General features: G+C 34.2%; 1 protein-coding gene across 7 annotated transcripts in view; it reads right to left on the bottom strand.

The window, feature by feature from the left end:
- Positions 1–1,699: 1,699 nt before the first annotated feature.
- Positions 1,700–17,799, bottom strand: part of RNPC3 (RNA binding region (RNP1, RRM) containing 3) — a 33,824-nt gene continuing 17,724 nt past the window's right edge. For 2 of the 7 annotated variants that reach the window (XR_006712550.1, XR_006712556.1), the window contains exons 10-17: positions 16,128–16,289; positions 14,741–14,835; positions 14,594–14,652; positions 12,327–12,459; positions 11,343–11,414; positions 10,281–10,324; positions 9,527–9,605; positions 7,676–8,503 (exon numbers count right to left, since the gene is read on the bottom strand). Coding sequence is in view for 1 of the 7 variants with exons in the window: in XM_045478463.1 (XP_045334419.1) it covers positions 11,355–11,414; positions 12,327–12,459; positions 14,594–14,652; positions 14,741–14,835; positions 16,128–16,289 (509 nt within the window). In the remaining 6 variants the exon portion in view is untranslated. Of the gene's footprint in view, positions 2,537–7,675; positions 8,504–9,526; positions 10,325–11,342; positions 11,415–12,326; positions 12,460–14,593; positions 14,653–14,740; positions 14,836–16,127; positions 16,290–17,799 lie in introns of those variants that run through there. The other 5 variants (XR_006712551.1, XR_006712555.1, XR_006712553.1 and 2 more) reach the window with 4 other exon arrangements.

The raw sequence follows: 17,799 nt of genomic DNA, 5'->3' as shown, positions 1-17,799 counted from the left end.
TACCTAACATATGTGGTTGGCTATCACCTCTCCTGAGCAATCATACTGAGGTCAATATTCTTTGTTTTACATGTATTAGTGAGTTATAAATAAAACAAATATCTTATTAACTTACAGCTAAAGTTTATTAAAAAAGAAAAAAACTCCTCCATTGCTCACAATGGGAAATGTTCTCTTCTTATAGGGTGATGAAGATCAAATAATTACTGTAAGTACAGGTGCTCAATAAATATTATTTTCCCTTACTTCTTTTAAAAGCCTTGATATATCTTGATATTGATTTTAAAGGAGTCTTATTTGTATAGCATATACTTTCCAAATCATCTAAAGCAGAAACCTGAATGCTACTGCCTTTTGATTTACCTAATCAGGATTATGCTGATTCCATTTATGTTACTATAGTAGGAGGCAGAGCCATGCTAGGTTGGGATGAGGAGCACCTGCATTATTCTGTGCCTGACTACTTAAATTTTATACCCTATAGGTCTCACTTCCCTCATACTAATCCCAGCCTTTGTAGAAGGCATAAATGGAAAATCACATGGAAATAAAAGTATATATTGTATATTGTAGTAAAACATTTGATTTTGGCTGCCAAGTACCTACTTTCTTAATTTCATAGCACTGTGCTTTTCCTCTGAAGAACAAACCCTTTCTAACTCTCACTTTATGTGGTTTATATGAAACTTCACTCCTTATGCTTTAAGGGTAACATATATGACCCATAGTCAGCCCAAAAGGGTGCCAAATCCCTCCAGCAAAAGGAAAAAGTACTTATTTAAAGTTTACTTTGTTTATAGTAACTAAAAAATTCAATGACAGACTAGCTGTTAGGGTTTTTAGAATAGGCTTAAATTATTAGTACTTCTCCATGATGATTTTTTTTTAAAAACTCACTGATAACAAACAATTATCACAATTACCAGGATAATGCTTAGCAGCTCCAGGTATAGCTCTATCCAGTTGAAAGAAAAGAAAGAAAAGAAAGGAAAGGAAAGGAAAGAAAAGAAAGAAAGAAAGAAGGAAGGAAGAAAAAAGAAAGAAAAGAAAAAAAGAAAGAAAGAAAGAAAGAAAGAAAGCAAGAAAGAAGGAAAGAAAGAAGGAAAGAAAGAAAGAAAAGAAAGAAAGAAGGAAAGGAAGGAAGGAAGGAAGGAAGGAAGGAAGGAAGGAAGGAAGGAAGGAAGGAAGGAAGGAAGGAAGGAAACAAGGAAGGAAGATCTGTACAAGCCCTGGAAATCCTTCTAATTGCACCTATTCGGGTCATATGCTCAATTTATGAAATAGACACAGTGGTGGGATGGTTGTGTATTATCCATAAACAGGTTAATAATTCCTGGACACCAAAGTTCTTAAACTTGCCAAGAAGTCTCATCGTCCAAGTGTGGCAAGGAAGTGTGAAGGCCAAGGACAGGCTGTCCCCAAAATGTGCCACCTTGGCATACTAATTATTAAGAATGCTCTCCCCCTCCCTACCTTGTCTCCAGAAAGCAGGAAATAAATGAAAGGCACTCTCCCTGAGGTATCTTCATCACCAGAGATAGGAAATTCAGAGCTATGAAGGTTGTGTGAACATGTCTTGTTAGTTTTAGTAATTTACAACCATAGCCTAAATTCTGTTTAGAATCCTTCACTATTTGAAGCTCCCAAATTAAGTTTTCTTTATCTTGTCAATTCCTCATTGATTTATGTCTGTGTTGGAGTAAGCAGTTAGGTTCTAACAGGATACCTGGAGGCCAGCAACAAGGAAGTCATGGCCAGCTATCAGAAATGTCAGAGAGAGGCCTGTCCTGGTAGCAGTCCACAAGAATCTGGATCAAACCAGACAGGCCCAAGATGGCAGATGCCATGACAGGAAACCCCTGACCAAATTAGTAAGAAAAAGTATGAAAGCCTGCTTCCTGCCCCAAGTAATAAATATTCCACCCCCTAGTTAACAACTGTCAATAAAAGTTAGAAACCCAACCCCTAAGGCACACAGCTCTCTCTTGAGCTCACTTGCTCTCATATCTCCAGAGTATACTTTTCAGTTTAATAAACTTTCCTGCTTATGTCGCTCATCCACTGTGTTGTGTGCCTGTCCTTGAGTTTTTTCAAGACAAGACAGAGAGCTCTTGACAACTCCTTCAGCTAGGTTGAGGCCCCCTGGCCTGGAATCTCCCTGGGTCTCCCCAGTTCACCTGGCAACATCTGCATAAAATGTACAGAAGCATATAACTTGAATATTTAAGACTTCATGTTATTATTGGGCCTCCATTAATTAAAATTTGTTTTTTTCCTACTATGAATTTGTTTCATGTCAGCTTAATTCTTAGACCAGTTAGAAGAATCTTGAAGGAAATTTTTTCCTCCCCAACAGTTGGCTAGTTGGCAGGATAAACTTTAACTGGCTAAATATTGCTCACCCTGAGATTGCTGTAGTTGAGAAATCCTGGCACATCTGAGACAGCTGGCAAAAGGTAAGATTTCTTACCATGTCAACCTCCTGCAATCTGTCTGCAAGGTCCGGTGGAAAAAGTAGCATGAGTACTTTTTCTTTCTAAATTTAGAGGAGCGAGAGAAAATATTTTTGGAAATAGTTGCTTGGGCTTAGCAATTCGAATTAATTTGGTAGAGAGTACTCTTGGTTTTTACTGACTGACTTCCTCACAGAGATCGTCGCTCCATTGTTATAAAAAGGAATTACTACAGGTTAAGAATATCAGCAAAGGCCCTTACAAGTCTGCTGTTCAAACTAGTATTACAGACTTCTGAGTTCACAATTCTCATCAGACTGGCATATGTTTTGACAAACTTTGCTGTGTGGGTCTCCCACGTAAAAACTGGATGAGGTTTTTCCTTTTGTCTTGCTTTATGTCTTGAGAACTTGGATTTGTGATCTGTGAATATATTCTCTCTGGTCTCCACCACTCTGGAGGGTGTACTTACTGGGGTGCACCTTGGTAGCCACAGAGAGTGGGGTTGTGAGATACGAAGTTGAAAGCAGCACTCTCTTTGTCCAGCCAAGCCAGCTCTCAGAAAGGTAAGTCATAAAAGGTCCCAGTCCATAAGGGACTTTTGTGGTTTGCTGATTACTGCCGAAAAGTCCCATTCCAGTAGTATCTGCCTGGTGTCACAGATTAGTGGGTCTATGACTGGAGGTATCTCAGGTTTGTGTGTGCTATCAAAGACACTGTTTTCACTAAACTCATCCACACTGCCTATGTAACAAAGGTTTTTGCTTCCTTAGACTATTTCTGGGAGTTAACTTTGGGATCATGAGAACTGTATCTATCATCTATGCCCTCTAGATATGCCTCTCACATTCATGGCCTAAGCCTAGAAAGTCACCTAGGAGTCTTTCCATAAAAAGGCTTATCGGTTTGAGTTGCTATTAAAATTAGTAAGATCTTGGGGTGCCTGGGTGGCTCAGTGGTTGTGCATCCGACTTTGGCTCAGGTCATCATTTTGCAGTTTGAGTTCGAGTCCTGCATTGGGCTCAGCGCCGACAGTTTGGAGCCTGGAGCTTGCTTCAGATTCTACGTCTCCTGCCCTTTCTGCCCCTCACCCACTCATGCTCTGTCTCTATCTCTCTCAAAAAATAAACATTAAAAAATAAGTTTTTTTAAATAAATAAATAAAATTAATAAAATCTTACTCATCAGTGGTGAGACAATAAATCCTTCACATTGGCTGTTTAAAAAAAATTTCTTTATACAGAGCTCTCAATTGTCTTAATAGTATAATTGCGAGCCTTAGGGATTCCCTTGACAAAATGAAAGAGAAATTAGACCTAAGACAAATACTGATGTCTACATTCAAAGTAAATTCCCCTTCTTAAAATCTGGCCCCATCTGCCTATTTTAACTTCCCTTCCCCTACAAAAAGTACTCCAGCCTAAACTCTAGATTCAAAGTATATAGGTTACTTATGTCAATGCTAAATAAAACCAATGAAGTGGAATTTAACAAAAGCACTGAAGCAAGTGATACGGCTCACTTTCCTGTTTCATAACAACTCCTACTTTCCAGAGCTCTGTAATCAGGCTCTGCCAGCTGTAGGCATTCCTATGCAATATCATTTGTAGATATATCCTGAACCACCCCACCCAGGGGGAAAAAAATTTCATGTCCCTAGGAGAGCAGTAAATCTTAAAAATTACAAAGCCCGTTTTTACCTCCACTTTCAGAAGATCCCACCAAATTTAGAAAGAAATTAGAAGATTAGTAGCCACTCACAACCTCCCCACTACAGAATAAACAGATGACCATAATTTCTTCTGGCCTTCCTACAAATGAACAGCAGAAGGCTGATATTCAGGGGCTAACAGAAGCCAACATTGAATTGTGAAGGCTTCTGTTAAAATAATTTTTACAGAATTTTTTACAAAGATATAAATCTTCTGATTCCCACTTTAGTTGAAATCTCCCTGATCTAAAGAGGCAAGTTTTAGATGGCTGATCAATCCTGATATTCTAGCTGTAATTCAGTTCTTTGTGGGAATTAGAAACAAGTTTGCCTGCCAAATTTCTACAAAATGAAAAATGCAACTCTAGAAGCAAATCAACCCACCCCCCCCCACCCCCGGCGCAGTCTCTACCAATTCCAAAACCTCACCTATTCCTCTTGACACGTTTATAGATACTATAAAGATCAGGATATTGAAGCAAAATTGTCCTGTATTTTAAAAAAGGTAAATTCTAAACAGCAATTATCCTGTAACTCCTAGAAAACACACACACACACAATTTACATTCTTTTTCTGTCCCTTAAAGTCATAAATCTTGTATCTCTGAAGTGTAAATACAGCCCACAACTACCAAGGCAAAGGAAAAAAAGAAGGAAGCAGGTCTTTTTTTTTTTTTTTTTTTAAATTCTTATTTATTTTCGAGAGAGAGAAACAGAGCACAAGTTGGGGAGATGCAGAGAGGGAGACAAAAAATCCGAAGCAGGCTCCAGGCTCTGAGCTGTCAGTACAGAGCCCTATGTGGAACTCGAACTCATGAATCAGGAGATCATGACCTGAGTCAAAGTTGGACACTCAACCAAATGATCCACCTGGGCACCCCCTGAAAGCAGCTCTTTTTAAAAAGTACACTGCAAAAGGGCTCTCTTGCCCCTTTTTCTCTTCAAATATTGCTAACTGTAAGGCTTCTGCCTTTGTCAGTATATGTATCTATTGTAGATATATGGCTTTTTCTACCTCCAGTTGGTATTGCTAAAATTAATTTGTAAAAGACCTCTGTTTAATTTGCTTAAAGAAAATTAAGCACATAATAATTTTGAATTCCTAAAATTTCTCAAAATAAAAAAGAAAATCCAAATGAATTTCAACTTCATGTAATCTGGGAAAGTAATTGGTATTAAAAATAACTGAAGGTTTTGGTTTAATTAAAATAGACATGTCTTTAGAGTTATCAGCATTAAAATAATACTTTTATTCCACCTGGGTTTACTGAAAGTCAAATAAGTTCATGTAATCTCTACTGCAAAACTTGTCAGCCCAAAACAATATAAACTGAGAATAATGTCAGATTCTGCAGACAGAGTTGTTTTTGTGGGCAACCTACACATAATTGTTAAGAACAAGTAAGTTAGACAGATACAGGTAAGATAAAAAGGTTTTAGGTAAACTTTTAAAATATTGTCCCCAAATCTTTTTGGTAATCTGAAACCTAAAAGTTTTGCTAACTGAGGAGTTAAGGTAAATTTAAGGAATATCTAATAAATCATTTCCAAATATGATAAAATAATGAAACAATTACTGAACATAGATTTATCTACTTTTGGCTTCCTTATTACAGAGAAACTAAAGATAAGCTTGAGTCTGATACCGAACATTTTCTTATGTTTTACTGAAAGATTATATTTTGAAGAAGCACATTTTTTGAAATTATGAATTATGTCTCATGTCAATTTAATTCTTAGATCAGCTAGAAGAAACTTGAATAATAGAGGAAATTTTCCTGCTGAACAGAGGCAATAGAAGTTCTGGTCATCACAGTGGAGTGTCTAAGATCTCAGAATGTTTACGTCACCTTTGGAATCGGTGTGAGTTGAGAACCACCACAACTACTACTACAAGAGTTAATATTTATGGAGAATTTGAATATTATATAGATATACATATATCAGACTCGTTAAGTATTTTATATTCATCACACATCTTTACAACAACCCTAAGTATTATGATTATGCCCAGGGAAACTGATAGAGAAGGTAATAACTTGACCAAGGCCATAAAGCAATTAAGCCTTAGAAACAAGATGTGATGTTAGAATATACATCTATAAAACCACTGCAGTATACCACTTTTCAGTAAATTAACCTGAACTTCCTGTCACTGTAGAAAAGTTTTATGATTAATTTTTAAAAACTGTTTTTTGCATACCTAATACAATTACATGTTCTAAGGAATAATTTTATTTAGATCTTAGCTCACTGCTCCTGTCATAAATCTTAATAATCTCAAAATCCACTTAGATATTTCTTTTAATACCCAAGTTTCTCAATATCTTTAATTAACCTCTTTCCATGACTCTGCTTTCACTCAACTACCATGTCCACATCCTGGAACTTGCAGTCACTAATTACCGTATTCGCTCTACTATTGTCAATTGCCGTCACCTTATTCTCTTATTTCAACCTCCCAAATTTGTACTTCTTACTCTAGTATATAACTCCAACATATTTTTAATCATACTGCAATCTGTAATTGATCATACCATTTCTCCATTGTGTCTTAACCTTCATTTTCTCACTTTGCTCTTTACCCAGATCTCTTTCTACACCCCTTCTTTATACTCATTCCCTTGAGTGTATCAACACTTTTTCATTTCTCCCACTTGGCTGTATTCACCTAGGAATATTTCAATTCTAATTAAATTCAATTCTGTCTACTTAGTGATAGCACCAATTCTAGAATACTTGGAAATGAACACAGAACTATTTGACTAGTGTCACTTAAATTAACAACAGATTTCAAAACACCACTTAAGTACCTTCTAGCCATCCTTCTAAGTCTATTCACTCTGCCATTCAAGTGTCTATTTTACACCTTCCTTTTTGCCCCTGGATCCAACACTCTTTTCCTCTTCATGATCTTGCTTCCTTCCTATTTCACTGAAAAAAATAGAACACAACTTCTACATGCTCCTACTATGTATCTACCAAACTATAACCATTTAGACTTACACAATCTGTCCCTTCTGTTGCTATTAATGAGATGTTTCATGCCCATCTTTAAAACTAACTCTTCTATTTGTACACCATATCTGTACCTCCAGCAATATCCCTTTCCCTCCTATATCATACTTGGTTTTGCTTTTTCCTCTACTGGATTAGTCCATACAAACATGCTATATCCTCAATCTTTATAAAACAAAACAAAATCAAAAATCTTTTTACTGTATCTCCCTAGATTAAGAGTACATTTTTCTATTCCCCTTGAGAGCAAGACTCTTCTAACAGTCATCTTCATTTCTCACTATATTAAATTTACCTCCTCTCATTTCTTCCATCCATCAAATCAGTTTGTCAGGAGAGAGGTGTGTTAAGAACAGATCTGATGTAGTTGACCACCCCTTCCTACTTGAGATACCTTCTTCATTTGGCTTCTGCCTATTCCTTAGTCTTCTTTACATATTTGACATCTAAACACGAGCATGTTCCCGGATTCACTTCACCATACTTCTAATGCTTACCTTTAAAATTTCTATTTTCTTTATTTCACAATGCTATGAAGAATAAACTGTGATTCACAACAGCTTTCTAACAAAGACCCAAGTCTTTGGGCAGTGATTCTAAGATGAAGCTACTATTACATATTCACAGGACACTTTTAATAAACAAATTAAATATATCAAAGTTTTATATTAACACATAGCTGAAACTAATTTCACTAAGACAACAGGATACTTTTGTATGGGAAACATTTACACCTTTAAGGTTTGGGGGCACCAAAATAAAAGACATTAAGAACAAGAATACAAATCCCCTGAAGTGGGAAAAATCTCCCACTACTAAAACAAAACAAGCAACAACAAAAAACAGCAAAACTCATAGCCAAACAAACCACTCCTAAAATAATTACAAGAAATAAGAAGTAACATTATTAAAAAAAAAAAAAAAAAAAAGGATGTGAGTGCAGTGGTATCCAGGTAAGAATGAAAAAAGAGCTGTATCCATAATCATAAAAGAAAATTTCTATTTAGTATTGTAAAATTACCTGAAAAAAAATTTTTTTTACCTGAAAAATTTTTTATGTAATTATCAAATTACACTTTCCAAATGTATTAAACATAAAGAAAAATTAAGAACATTATTTATTGGAAAGAAAATAATTTATTATATATGAGGAAGATGATTAAAATACATGTAATATATCCCCAATAAACAGATTTAAATGCATATAGATTTAATTTTTAAATATACTTTAAAAGCTGTTACGCACAGTTCCATAGTCCAGGTGTCAATTTCTTCTCCTCAAAGTTGGAAAGCAGTTGGAAGACATGGAAGCAAAAGGAACCTAAAACACCGTAAGAATTCATTAAAAATAATGATTATAAAACATTTAAATTATTTTAAAATAACTAAAAGCTAAAACATTTATATTTAGAAAATTAGTGAATCATGTCAGTACTACAAATTTTTTTTTTTTTTATAAATTTTTTTTTTTTTTTTCAACGTTTATTTATTTTTGGGACAGAGAGAGACAGAGCATGTACGGGGGAGGGGCAGAGAGAGAGGCAGACACAGAATCGGAAACAGGCTCCAGGCTCTGAGCCATCAGCACAGAGCCTGATGCGGGGCTCGAACTCACGGACCGCGAGATCGTGACCTGGCTGAAGTCGGACGCTTAACCGACTGCGCCACACAGGTGCCCCACAAATTTTTGATTGTCAACATAAACAGCTTATATGGAAACGGATTTATAACATTAGAAAATAAAACATTTTAACTGTCTCTATTAAAAAATAGCAATTTCAACATCTGCAAATTTTCGTACTCTTAGAGTGATAATTTATTAACAGAATTTTGAATTATTTTCATAGTACTAGTAATAGAATTTGCAAGAAATGTAGAGGCTCTAATTCTTGATTTTCCTACTTGTAGAAGGTTGCATGGCTAGGCATCTAACTATTTTAATCTAAGTAGTATCTAAACTGGTCAGCCCTTGTAACTACTGAAGGAACCTTTTCAAATTAGATTCTTGGTCTCATTCACAGAAATTCTGATTTATTAGTTTTAGGAGAAAGCCCAGGAATCTTTGCATGTAAAAATCCTTCCTCAGTGGTTCTCAACCTTGGTCACACATTAGGAGGGTTGAAAAATTCCAGTATCTTTGTTGTACGCCAGACCAATTAAATCAAAATGGAGAGAAACCTAAGCAATGGTGTTATTTTTCAGGGTTTTTTTTTCTTTTTTCTTTATCAGTATTTTTGAAAAGTTTCTCAGGTGATTCCAAAATGTGGCCAGGATTAAAAACCACTGTTTTGGGTAATACCGGTCATCAACTAGTCTGGAAACCATTGTTATTATGTATACCTACCAGTATTGTTTCTTTTCACTTAATGTGCTACCCTGAGTCAACATTATGTCTTCTCCTCTCTGTTCCTCTTTTCTTATTCCTTTTGTTTTGTTTAGAAAAAGAAAGAGGAAAAAAGATACTTCTGCTTGCTATCTATCTCAAAAGACGTATCAATATTAAAACCTGAGATGTGAGGTCTGCTCCTCTTATTTGGAACTGACAAGGAAATCCAGTTATTTTAATTTTCATTATGTGTACTTTTTTAAATGAAAAAAATCCTTTCCCCAAACAAAATTTACAACACATTATATAGAACACCTAAACCAGATACATCATAAAACAGAAGGCATGTTACTGAATTAGGTTTAGGAAATACATAAATATAAGAAACAAGACTAATTTCTGTGTTAAAGCAAATGCATACATTCTCCAAGTAAATACGTTGACCTGATTCACTAACTTTCCCTGGAAAAATTACATAACCTCAAGAACTGCATAGAAAATTCAGCAACAAAGCAAAAAAAACAAAAAAACACAAACAACAAAAAAAAAACAAAACAACAAAAAAACAAACAACAAAAAAACTCCCCAAAAAACAAAAAAAAAACACATAAATGATTTGTCCAATCAATGTTGATAATTTTAAAAATAACTCATTTGAATAAAATTATAAAAAACTATTGCTTATTCTGAATCCATGAGTGGGAAAGTGACAAAACATTTCTAGGAAGAACAAAAAACACTGCCCCAAAAAGGATACAACAAGAAAGGATACACTTTGTATGACAGTATTACAGCAGTATTTACGCAGGAATGCTTCTAAAGAAGAACAGCAGAATGCAGTTTAATTTTTTTCTCAGTTTTCACATTATATTTACAAATAAATTACTTTTTTAAACACATACTGAAAATTGTTTATTTTTAACTGGTCCATTAAGGTATTTGTAAGAATTTTGACTACATCAGGATATATACTTCACAAAATTCAAATTATCATGGCATTTCACAAAAGGAATAAACATTTTGCAAAATTTTCCCTAATTATATTTTTTTCAGCTTAACACCAGTGAAGTTGACCAAGTTATTTCATGTTCCTCCAGTTTATAAAGGCAGGAAGATTTAAAATAAAACAAAATGAATGTATTTCTACTCATTTGATTTCCTAAAATCAAACAATGTAACACAAACTTTGAAGCTTAAAATGGTTAATTCTACCACTTCTAATCATTAAATTACTTAAGTATGCATTAAAATTACTTATTGGAAAGGCAAAAAATTTCTTGCCTCAAAAAATATGTAAATAGTTCTGTGACATATATAATTAGTAACGCAAATTCTTAGGCCCATTAAGAGTGACCAATTTGTCTTGGCTTGGTAGACACTTTCCCAGTCTCAGCACAGGAAAACTGGGATGACTGACTACCCAAGACCCCTACTCCAGACCTACTGAGTTAGAAAATGGGTGAGGGTGAGGGGAAGCCTAGCAAACCGTTTTATCAGACCTTCAGAATACCATAATACATATTAAAGTTTAAGAAGCATTGCCTTCCTCTAGCTAGAAAAAGATTTAAGACTCATTCCTCTCATAAATTCATTCTCCAAACTAAATTTTTACATACATAAGGGCTTTATTCATAAGGTAGTTATAATTTTGAAATTCACTGAGAATTAACTGCACAGTGACACAGAGAGATAGAGACATGGGTGGATCGATCAATTGATTCACATCCTTTAAAAACCTTAGGAGATACCTGACTTTATCACTATCAGGCTTTTATCTTTCCTTAATTTTATCTCAAGACAGTTTGTTCTTTTATTATGTTATATCCACACTTACCTTTATTAATTTTTAACACTTTCTTTTTCCTTCTTTAGAATCTTGTTTTGGTCTAGCAGATCGAGCAAATTGCTAATATTTAAAAATTAAGGTTTCCTTCATAAACATGACAGTAATCCTCTCTAAATAATTATTAAGAACATTCTAATATAGGGTAGAAGTACAGTTTTTAAATTTTTTTAATGTTTATTTTTGAGAGACGCAGAGCGTGAGCAGGGGAGGAGCAGAGATAGGAGACACAGAATCCGAAGCAGGCTCCAGGCTCTGAGCTGTCAGCACAGAGCCTGATGTGGGGCTTGAACCCATGAACCTTGAGATCATGATCTGAGCCGAAGTCGGATGTTCAACCGACTGAGCCACCCAGGCGCTCCAGAAGTACAGTTTTTAAAATGTATCTCTCATACTTGTCTTCCTACTCTCAGAAATTTGTCAAATATTTTTTTGAGTGCCTACCTGCTGCTCATGATTTGCAAAAGTAAAAAATTTACCTTTTCTTTATGGTCATTTTTTTTACACCTGGACCTTCACTACATATATCCCTCTGATTTCTATCTTGCAAACTGTAGTAACTACTAAAAGCAGAATGTTTAATCAATAATATATTTTGGTAAATTTTCAAATAGAAATATGAATTACAAAATAAAACAGTAAAACTGCAGTGAATCATATCTTTTTTTAATGACTCCTAGTGGATTTGTGAATACTACAGTCTTTTAGGCTTAGCATAAAAATGTACTACTGAGCTGTAGAAATGAAATGTTTAAACATGGCTAAATTTTAATAACCCCATGCTGCTGAGGTTCTTCTATTCTCCAATAAAAATCTAAACAACCACCTGATTCAGCTAAGTATGTTTGTAACTGAGCATCTGGAGCTAGAATGCCAAGTGTTGAGACTTCTTAACAATAACATAAAAATTAGTTGCAAGTATACCCTTCTGCTTAAAAGACACATTGTCTTTGGAAAAGACTGTTTAAAGGATACAACCACCATAGGTTTTCCAAAAAGAACATATCCATTAGCTTCCTTTAAGGCTTTTGCTGCTGCTTTTTCATTTGGAAGTCCAATGAAAGCTTGTCCTTTCATGCGACCTTCTTTCATCAAACGTATATCAAACCTAGAAATCAAGGAAGAAAAAGAGGTTTCGATTTAAAGAATGTCAAACAATTTTGATGAGGGGAATAGAAATGTGTGAAACATCTAAAATTTTTTCTATTTCAGAGTATAAATGACTACAGTGTCTGATTAGAACATTACTCAAGACTTCTTAAAATTATGTTTTGTATTCTGTTCTAAAATTGATTCTACGTAATATAAGTTTGATAATGTGCTTATATCTAGCTTTTTAAAGCTATGTTAAATGTATTTAGGTAGTTTATTTTTATTTATTTTTTGGGGGATACCAAATTACTTTGTTTGAAGGAATGTTACAAATGAAGGAAGTTAAGTAGATGTTTTGGTACAACTTATAGAAAAGGGAAAATGTCACCCCAACATACATGCACTGCCTCGGTGACCAGGGAAGTCACCCATGTGGCGATGGGAAGACAGCCTAAGGCTTAGCTCTCATTATCACTGTTTCCCAACATGTGCTTGTCAAAGAGATACTCTGCCATGCTGTATTTACATAGCTTAAAAATTATATTGCTAGAAACTATGAAAACAAATTTAAATTTTTATTTTGTAGCTCTATTTTTAAAAAAATTTCATACAGCCAACTCAATACTATCTACCCAAGTGTCAAAAAACAACTACATAACCAAGAACAGAAAGGCTGAGAGGTACCACAGAAAAGTAACATAGAATTTCAAAGTAGAAACGGACTTTATTATCTAGTCAAAATCATTTTTACAAGTGACGCCTACAGAGAATGAGTGACTTCTTCAAGGTCATACAGATAAAGTTAGAGTGAAACAGATATCAGATTTTTTTTATTCTAAGTGTAGTGTTCTATTATTTTATAGCATATTCATTTTTCAACATTTTTTGGAAAACTATATTAGAAAATTGGAAAAAGCAAACTGTAATTTACAACTGAAGTACTGCCTACAACTGTGATAGTCCATACAAAGCATTTTAAAAATGCAGTAATTTTTTTTAATTCACATGACGAGTCCCATGGAAAACAATTAATTGATCATTTTGACGTATACAGCTTTCTCCATATAGTATTATCTTTCCTCTCAAATTCTAAATGCAGCAATACAAAAAAACAGAGGAAATGGATAGACACACACACACATATGTATTTATGTACACTAAACATTTCATACATATATTCTTCTGTTTCTTATAATGATTCAAAAGTAGAAACAAGAAAAAGGACCAGTATTTTGCATGCCTAGCAACAGAAACTATTGGTATAGTATAAGAAGAGATATTTGCCACTTACAAGTATAAACAAGCCAGACAGACTTTAAAAGATTAAAACAAGACTGACTAGTTCCAGTTACTCTTTTATCTCCACTCTTACCTCTACTCAAGTCTCTCTCTTTGCCTTTTCTACTTTTCCCTATTTCTAATTTATATGGTTGAGGGTCTTAAATACTTGAGTTAACTAATGATGGCATTTTAAAGAATGATATTCTAACTCTAAACATTAGCTTTTAACTCATTTACAAATCACATCCATTTCTTTTGCTCTCACAAAAAGTGGGAGACTTGCTTAATGCAGACTACTTAAAAGAAGGGAAGTTACTACCAATGTTAAGAATCTGAAAATTAGGCCTGACTGCTATATATTCCTGCATGAGTTATTAAAGCAGTAGTTTCCAAAGTGTAGTCTTTGGACCAGCAGCTTTGGCATCATCCATGAGCTTTTTAGAAATACAAATTCATGGGTCTTACCTCAACCCAGATGGACTGAAGAAACTGTTTTTACCAAGCTCTCCAGGTGATTTTTACTCAGGGTAAAGTTTGAGAACCACTGCTTTACAACTGGGGACTAACACTGGAATTTATGCTACTTGTATAAATAAAGTTTTATTGGAACTCAGCCATAAATAATACTTCATGTATTATTTATGCCTGCTTTCATACTACAAAAGTAGAACTGAGTAGCTCCAACAGACACTTTATGGCCTGTAATAAATTAAAAATAGAAAATGTCTGCTACCTGCCCATTTACAAAGAAGTTTGCTGACTACTGCTTTAGATATCTAAAACTTATGCAACAGGGAAAATGCTGGGATAAAAAGGGGTTAATTTGTAACAGATAAAATAAAAAAATTTAAGAATATGCTTCCACTTACATTATCCGTTGTGTTTCTGAAGAAAAGTCAACGTATCTCCCAAAAATAAACTTAAGGTCCTAGAATTTTAATAAGAAAAAGACAAATAAGAAGGTTCAGGGGAAAAAAAAGGTAAAATAAAAAGCCAATTTATAAATTTCAACTTACCTTTTCTTGAACATGTTTAGCTAAATTCTTTACGTAAATTCTACAGTTTGGTTCACCAGGTTCATAACTTCTGAAAACTGAAAGTGTTTCCATTTCTTATTTAAAAGGAAAACAAAACAATATAAAATTAGTATTTTTTCATTAATTTTTTTCAAAGAAAAACCATAATAACAAATACAAATGTTAAATAGATGAAAAAAGCATATGAAATTGTCAAAACTATAGCCATTAATAGCAGTATTATTAACAAAAATACCCACTAAAAATGTGAGTTGATAATATGAAAATAAATTTAAGAACTTAAGGCATCTAGGGGCACTGGGTGGCTCAGTCAGTTAAGCATGTGACTTTGGCTCAGGTCATGATCTCACAGTTTGTGAGTTCGAGCCCCAGGTGGGGCTCTGTGCTGACAGCTTTGAGCCTGGAGCCTGCTTCAGATTCTGGGTCTTCCTCCCTCTCTGCCCCTCCCCCCACTTATGCTCTCTCTCTCTCTGTCTCTCAAAAATAAATCAACATTAAAAAAAAAAAAAAAAAAAAGAACTTCAGGCATCTAGAATAACCAAAACTTATCCAATAAAATATCTATTATTGAGGCTCCTTTATGATGTTACTTTATTAAAAAGACTGAAGCAATTTAATGTTATCAACCATTTGTGTCACTGTTTTGCTTAAAGTCAATTTCCCAAACCACCAGGCACAAACACAGTCAAATGTAAGTATTAATTTAGTCAAACCTGATAATCAAGTATTTCATACAAACTGTGGCTTCTGAATCCCTATACAGTTACTCCTATTAAGTGTCAATTATCAGTTCCTAGCAACTGACATTCTATGCAAAAATGCTAGTTGGAGGGTTATTTCCCATTATTATGGAAAAAATTATAACATGCTACACGTCAATTAAAACCCCTAATTTCCTAAAATGTAGTAAAACAGGAAAAATTCTTTAGAAATAAAAAACTATCATGTTAGGAAATAAAATCCATAAACACAGACTTTAATCACTACAAAATTGAAACTTTTTTTTTAAAACAAACAACTGCTTTGCATGCATCTCAGACACAATATTGTGATGATATATCTACTGCATTTGGAATATAGAACTACAAATTATGGGCCACTTGATTTTTTTAAATGTCATATGAAAGTTTTAGGAATGAAAACAAAAATTTTTTCCAATTATATATAGACTGAAAACACTGTATTGAGAGATACTTTCCTCCCTACCGAATATGGGTATTAAAAATTTAAAAAAAGTGATTAAAAACATTAACTGGAAAGATGTTTTGAAGGATATGCCTTAAATATGGTAAAGAACATGAAAAGTTTTGTTGTTTCTGAAGCATCAAAGAAATGGAATGAGCACTGGTTTATTTCACAAAATTACCTTCTCTAGAAATTCTGCCTTTTTCCAACTCCCTTCTAGAAATACACTCTGATGGCATTTCATCACAGTCTTCTTTAATCTCCTCTGTGATGTTCAAATTAGGTTTGGGGAAGATTTTTCCAAATCCTACATTGGGTGCATCACCTTCAGTAGCAGGTAAATCTAAAAGTTAATGTTAACATCAGCAATTAAAAATTCCCTCCCTTCAAAACAGGTTTTGTTTTCCATTTTAAGGTATCTTCTGGCACTAAAACTCTGTAGTGTTTTTCTCAATGCTTTAGAACTTTTCTGTAGGCAAACTTTTTCTGTAAATGTTCAAATAGCAAATATTTTAGGCTTTGCAGACCATATGGTTTTTATCATGGCTATTAAACTCTGTCACTGTAACATGAAACAGACACAGACAAAACCTAAACAGCCAAATGGTTGCTTTGTGTTGCTACCTGTAAGGGCCTGCAAAGTGGAAAGAAAATGAATTTATTTTCAAGGAATTTAGTTCGAGGTGCCAGAGGGGATATCTGATTAAATGTGGTGAGCAAGGTAAGCAGAAATGTGTGTTGGAGGGGAGGGGGTGTCAACAGTATTTTGTTTAACCTACCCACTCTGAACTATGAATAATTACATGAAAGAAATCTGCAATTCATTAAATAAATTACATAACTATCAAAGGCATTCTGTAATGGCATGTGGTCATTCAAGATTATACAATGCATTTGATGACTTCATAATGCTACATCAGAATATTAGAAAACAACCATCAAAGATTCTTAAAAGATTAAGATCAGAACATTTGCTGAAATCCTAAGACACTTTCATTCGAAGTTACCAAAAAAACTTCATTAAACCTCTCCCCACTCTCCCACCAAAAAAAAAGTCAATCCTACTCTTGGATCCTGCAAGAAGTACAGAAAAACAAGTACTCATACTTAAGAGATTATTGACTAGGAAAATTCAAAAATACTGCAATTTTAAAAAATTTTTTGAATGTTTATTTTTGAGAGAGAAAGAACAAACAAGCAGGGAGGGGCAGAGAGAGAGGGAGACACGAAATCTGAAGCAGGCTCCAGGCTCTAAGCTATCAGCACAAAGCCCAATGTGGGGCTTGGACTCACAAACCGCAAGGTCATGACCTGAACTATTGAAGTCTAACACTTAACAAACTGACCTATCCAGGTGCCCCAACATGGCAGATTTTAAATTTTATATAGCAACATTGAAGATTTCATTTACAAAACATGAATTTTACCTTCAGCAAAAATTAAACTGGTATGGGAAGGATAGGGTTAGGGTTAAACATTCACTAGAAAAATTCTAGTCATACTACCAAAAAACTAAAAAGCTATGAAAATAGTGCAAAGAATATGCCATATTTAGAATTATAAAAGTTTGTACGTAATGTTGAAAAATTGTTGTACAAACAGATCTCCTGTGGCCTGAAAGCATCAATAAGAAAAAAAACTTTAAGACTGCTTCTACCATTACTTCAACATTACTACTTGCACTGATGTAGAATGGGAAGACTATTACCCTCTCATACAGGTCTAAACCTTTGAGAAAATTAAACTTAAAAACTAAAAATATTGCATGTAAGGGTGACTAACAGGAAACAAGAAAGAAAAATATACAAAAAGAAAAATATAGGGGTGTCTGGGTGGCTCAGTCAGTTAAGCAT

Source organism: Leopardus geoffroyi, chromosome C1, assembly GCF_018350155.1.
Source record: "Leopardus geoffroyi isolate Oge1 chromosome C1, O.geoffroyi_Oge1_pat1.0, whole genome shotgun sequence".
Lineage (NCBI taxonomy): Eukaryota > Metazoa > Chordata > Mammalia > Carnivora > Felidae > Leopardus > Leopardus geoffroyi.
Note: the sequence above shows the minus strand (reverse complement) of the source record. Positions and strands in the feature narration are given on the sequence as shown.